We start from the raw sequence: 4401 nt of genomic DNA, 5'->3' as shown, positions 1-4401 counted from the left end.
TACAGCAACAGCAACAGCAACAGCAACAGCAACAGCAACAGCAACAGCAACAGCAACAGCAACAGCAACAGCAACAGCAACAGCAACAGCAACAGCAACAGCAAGAGCAATAGCAATAGCGATGGCAACTGCAATGCGACTGCCGAGACCTAGCAACCTCTGCACTAGAACAACTCGAATCCGCCTGGAAACATTAGAGCAAACTGTAAAGGAGCTCAACTTGCCGCCAAGTCTCGCCAGCTTGGTGAGATTCTGACGGAGATTCTCGAGAAGTCTGATATTGCTGGTCACATGGTATTTCTATCTGTTCCCTCCTGTGAGGTGATGCTAATGTGATGTGTAAGATGAGATCCTGCCTGCTCAGGTTGAGACGCGCATGGAACACTGGGCTGCCGAGGGTAGGGTTCGCAACGCTGTGGCAAATGCTCACGATAGAAAGCGCAGCAATAAACAGACAGAACTGTCGTCGAAGGACTTGAAATCCACCTGAACAAGCTGTGGAGCCCAAGGAGTAAACGAATCCAGCATGAGTTTAGCGCTATTGTCGAGCAACGGGAGTAAGACGGAGGAATATTCGCTAGAAGTAAGCTGGCAGATCCCCCCTCTCATTGGTCGCGAACCCCTGAAGGAGAATGAAGAAAGCAATCCTTCATTTCACCGGTGTGGAGGCTGGCCTTAAATACGTGACAGGCATGTCCGCTCCTCTCCAACTGGAAAAGCCTTTGTGCCAAGCAAAACATCGCAACCCGGTCCAAAATGCCGGACCTCACTGTCGGGCAGGTTTCGGGGTTGATTGCGGCAGGCGTATTCGCACGTATGATTCACTTCTAACGCTATTCGTGCACCATGTGACTGACCGGTCAGTACAATTGTTGTTGCCGCTCATCTTCCCAGCGATATTGGTTGGATTCATCACTGAGCAAAACTCGGTTGTCACTTGGTAAGCTCAACACCTCCACCCTAATAACACGGCTTTTTTGGCTGAGAAATATCAGGTCGGTACTCGGCCGTTTCCTCCACTCGTCTCTGTGGCCAAGCATCCTGGGGACCGATGCAACGGCGCGACATGGAGTGCAGGCGCGTGTCAACTTTGTCATGCTCCTCCAGATGGTGACCGTTTTCTTGGTCTCTGTAGCCGCCATCTTCACTCCTCTTGGTCTGTACCAGACTATTGAGCCGGCCGGGAATCAGGATGTCGAGGCCTTCCAGTACGTCAAAGACAGTTCGCCTTTCGGCTATGGGACTCCAATGAGGACCACGGCACCCTTTACGAGGAACTGCGGCGATGAGGCCTGTCCCGGATCGACCATGAATCAGACATGTGTCCAACAAGGACTCCTCCTCAACTGTACAGATACAGTGTATGACCGGTCCATACCTGAAGCCCTGAAATCCCTGTTCAGAGATGGAGCCGCCCGGTTTGGCAGGCCGGTATCGAGCATATTTGACATTCAGTGGAGAGCCAATATCAACGCAACGGACCCTGCGGGCGTCCTCGGATGGTATCTCAAGTCAGCGTACCGTCAGGTATCCATGTTGATACTGGACCCGAGGATACAAGTTGTCGACGGGCTCATCGTTGATGCCGAGAATGGGGGCATCGGCTTCCGCAATCACACTGCTCCCGTCCCCCCTCACGAGTACGGCAGCACGTGGACCGAGGATATTCTCTTTGTTGAGCCAGAGACGCAATGCGTGGACTTAAACATCACTTTCGACTTTGAGCTTACGCAGAATAACACCTCACGGCTCACCGTAAAGGACATGACCCTTACTGACCGTGGCGGATTCTCCAACTTGTCCCGCACCAGCCCCGACCTCACAACACCCCCATTTGGCAACGGACAAGGCGATCTCAATTTGAGAGAGAGAGCCTACAAGGCTGCTTGGCTCAACAACTTCCTGACATTGGCTTACTTCAACGCCACCGATCCGGACCCAACGAATATCACGCGACTCGACGTTACCCCCGGGATGACCTTCAAAAGCGACCCCTCCTTTCAGAACGGCACCTTTGCCATTGAGTACGAATCCATCAGAACCAGCCTATTTTTCGGCGAATATCTCGACCTCACAGAAGCCTCTTCAGGCCGAAACAAATCAGGCGCGACCGGGAACCCATTTGGAATCGGCACGGCACATTTCGCGGCAATTTGTATGCAACCTCCCCCACGCTTTCCGGCCCATAGACCATCTCACCACACAGTCAACTAACCAACCACAGCCGACATCTGCGCCGGCACCACCATCTCCAGCCCACCCAACATCAACAGCAGCCTAGTCGGCTGCGGCCTAATCTACGGCGCCGCCCGCCGCCGCGACGGCGGCTCGCCCCTGAGCCCAGACCGGGGCTCAGCCTGGTCCGTCCCCGTCTTCAGCTGCGCCGCCTCGGTCAGCGCAACCATCCGCACCGTCACCTTCGTGCACAACTCCACGGGGAACCCGCCGGAGGCCACGCGCGCCGACCCCAAAACCTACGCCTCGCCGTCCGACCTCCCGCTGTGGGCCGTCGAGTCCGTCCACGACGGCGGCGCCGTCTCCGACGTGGCGCCGCTGTGGGGCGTCCTCGGGACCGCGGCTTCGGCGGTAGGGAACCTGGCCGCTAATAACGTGTCGACCACGGCGCAGCGGAGCCTGCGCCTGCCAGGCGCGCTGGGCGCGTACTCGCTGCTGCTGACCGGCGGCGAGTTTGCGCCGCAGCGCATGGGGCAGAACTTGCCTGGCGCGGACTTTTACGGGCAGGCACTGATGAACGCGTTTGGGGTCACGCGGCCGGGGTATGGTGGTGGGGGGTACGAGGGCTACGGGGATTACTCGGGCCGGACGGGGTTGGCGCTGTATAGCAAGTGGAGGGAGTTGTCTGACGGCGGGGCGGAAGACGTGTCGGCCATCGTGAACCTTGTCTGGACGGACATCGCGGCTAACTCGGTCGTCGGGACGAAGGGGTGGGGGTTGGGGTCTGATGCGGATGCGGGCGCGCCGCCTGCGGTGCCGGTCACGGCGTATCGCAGGCGGGTGAGGTACCGCATTCCCTACGCGGTGCCGGGGTTCGTCGTGCTGGCCGAGGCGGCTGTCGCGCTCGGCGTTGCGATTGCCCTCCTCGTGGCGGGGAGGACGGGCCCGAGCAAGCTGCGGACCCTACTGGAGTCGACGTCGGCGGGCAGGATCATGGGCCTGTTCCTGTGGCCAGACAAGGGCGCCGAGCAGGGGACGACGACCAGCGAGTGGGTCAAGACTGTTGGGACGCGCGTTGTGCTGGCTTCTGGCAGGTCGATTGTTGTGGCTGGGGGGTCGGATGGCGAGGACGGGGAGGGCGAGTCGGGGGAGCCTGCTAGGGCCGGTAAGGGGACTCTGCGGGAGCGAACCAGTCTGATTGGAGTGGCCGAGGAGGGTAACAAGACACTGATTGAAACAACGAAGGAAGAGGAGCAGAAGTAGATGCTCAGCTGGCCGCTGGAGTAGTTGTAGGTGCACTCGATCGGCCACCTCTGTAAATTCGGGGCATTCTAGAGTCATACGCGAAAGGCATATTGGAATAAGAGCTGTTTGTTCATGTCTCCCAATTATTATGGCATATATTTAGTCGATTTCAAATCGCGACTGTTCACCATTAAACCCCCAATCGGGAACAGACCTGACCCTCATGCGCGAAGCTAGCCATTTCTATAGTGACAAGACCAAGCCCATCGTAGACACCAAAACGCCTACCATTCCAAGGCCGATCCTTAGCATGAAGCCCGAGCTGGTTGCCGACGTGGACTGCGGTACCGACCCGGAACTAGTTCCAGCCTGAGTAAGCGTTGCCGAGCTGGTAATAGTGCCTTCCCCAGCGCTGGTAGTAGCACGTCCGCTGCTCGATCCCGTCGTAGTCTCCGCCGTATACGGATTAGTCGTCGAGGCGCTCTACATGCTCCCGGTCAGACACAGCGCCGGCGGCTCAGCCACGTTTTAATTACAATCGGCAAACTCACAAAAAGCTCGCAGCAGTCCTCGCCGAAGCACACGGAGCCGTCGGTGCAGCACGACTCCTTCGAGGGGTTGTAGCACTTCTGGGCCGGGAACTCCCCCGAACACCAGTGCACGGCGCTGCCGCCGCGCTGGCAGCACTCCTCGCCCGAGTCGTCCTTGGTGCACGTCCACCCCGACACAGTCGGCGGAGGCGCCGTTGCGGACGCCGTCACGTCGGGGACGCCGCTGGTACCCGTCGCACCGGGGCCGCCCTAATTCACGCAACGTCAGATACGGAAACGCGGAAGTTTAGTTCGGATCCGCGGTGTGATTGCGGGGGGGGGGGGGGGGGGGGGGGGACGGAAAAACCAACCGTGTTTACAACCCGGGGGGTAACCCGCCCCACCCCCAAAAAGCCGAACCAAAAAACGGGGTGGGAAAAAAAGCACCCAC

The 4401-nt window shown here is 58.6% G+C and overlaps 2 protein-coding genes across 2 annotated transcripts in view; one reads left to right on the top strand and one right to left on the bottom strand.

Annotated features, from left to right (window-relative positions):
* The first annotated feature begins 696 nt into the window (after positions 1 to 696).
* QBC33DRAFT_525179 (uncharacterized protein) lies at positions 697 to 2265 on the top strand. The gene is made up of 3 exons (XM_060426791.1): positions 697 to 814; positions 865 to 940; positions 996 to 2265. Exons 1-3 carry the CDS (start codon positions 757 to 759, stop codon positions 2212 to 2214), a joined length of 1353 nt encoding a protein of 450 aa, XP_060288132.1. The 5' UTR covers positions 697 to 756; the 3' UTR covers positions 2215 to 2265.
* Positions 2266 to 3342: 1077 nt separating this feature from the next.
* QBC33DRAFT_566053 (uncharacterized protein) overlaps positions 3343 to 4401 on the bottom strand; it is a 1710-nt gene continuing 651 nt past the window's right edge. The window contains exons 3-4 of the mRNA XM_060430439.1: positions 3972 to 4220; positions 3343 to 3903 (exon numbers count right to left, since the gene is read on the bottom strand). Coding sequence (XP_060288131.1) covers positions 3664 to 3903; positions 3972 to 4220 — 489 coding nt within the window. The 3' untranslated portion in view covers positions 3343 to 3663. The remainder of the gene's footprint in view (positions 3904 to 3971; positions 4221 to 4401) is intronic.

Source organism: Phialemonium atrogriseum, assembly GCF_030411735.1.
Source record: "Phialemonium atrogriseum strain 8032-3 unplaced genomic scaffold QBC33scaffold_2, whole genome shotgun sequence".
Classification (NCBI taxonomy): domain Eukaryota; kingdom Fungi; phylum Ascomycota; class Sordariomycetes; order Cephalothecales; family Cephalothecaceae; genus Phialemonium; species Phialemonium atrogriseum.
The sequence above is the reverse complement of the archived record's forward strand: the minus strand, read 5'-3'. Positions and strand labels throughout refer to the sequence as shown.

Bases quoted from the DNA above. Each gene is read 5' to 3' on its own strand.
- QBC33DRAFT_525179 (XM_060426791.1), top strand. From the start codon at position 757: ATGCCGGACCTCACTGTCGGGCAGGTTTCGGGGTTGATTGCGGCAGGC. The intron at 815-864 runs GTATGATTCACT...CTGACCGGTCAG, and splicing joins TGCGGCAGGCGTATTCGCAC to TACAATTGTTGTTGCCGCTC. The intron at 941-995 runs GTAAGCTCAACA...GAGAAATATCAG, and splicing joins CAAAACTCGGTTGTCACTTG to GTCGGTACTCGGCCGTTTCC.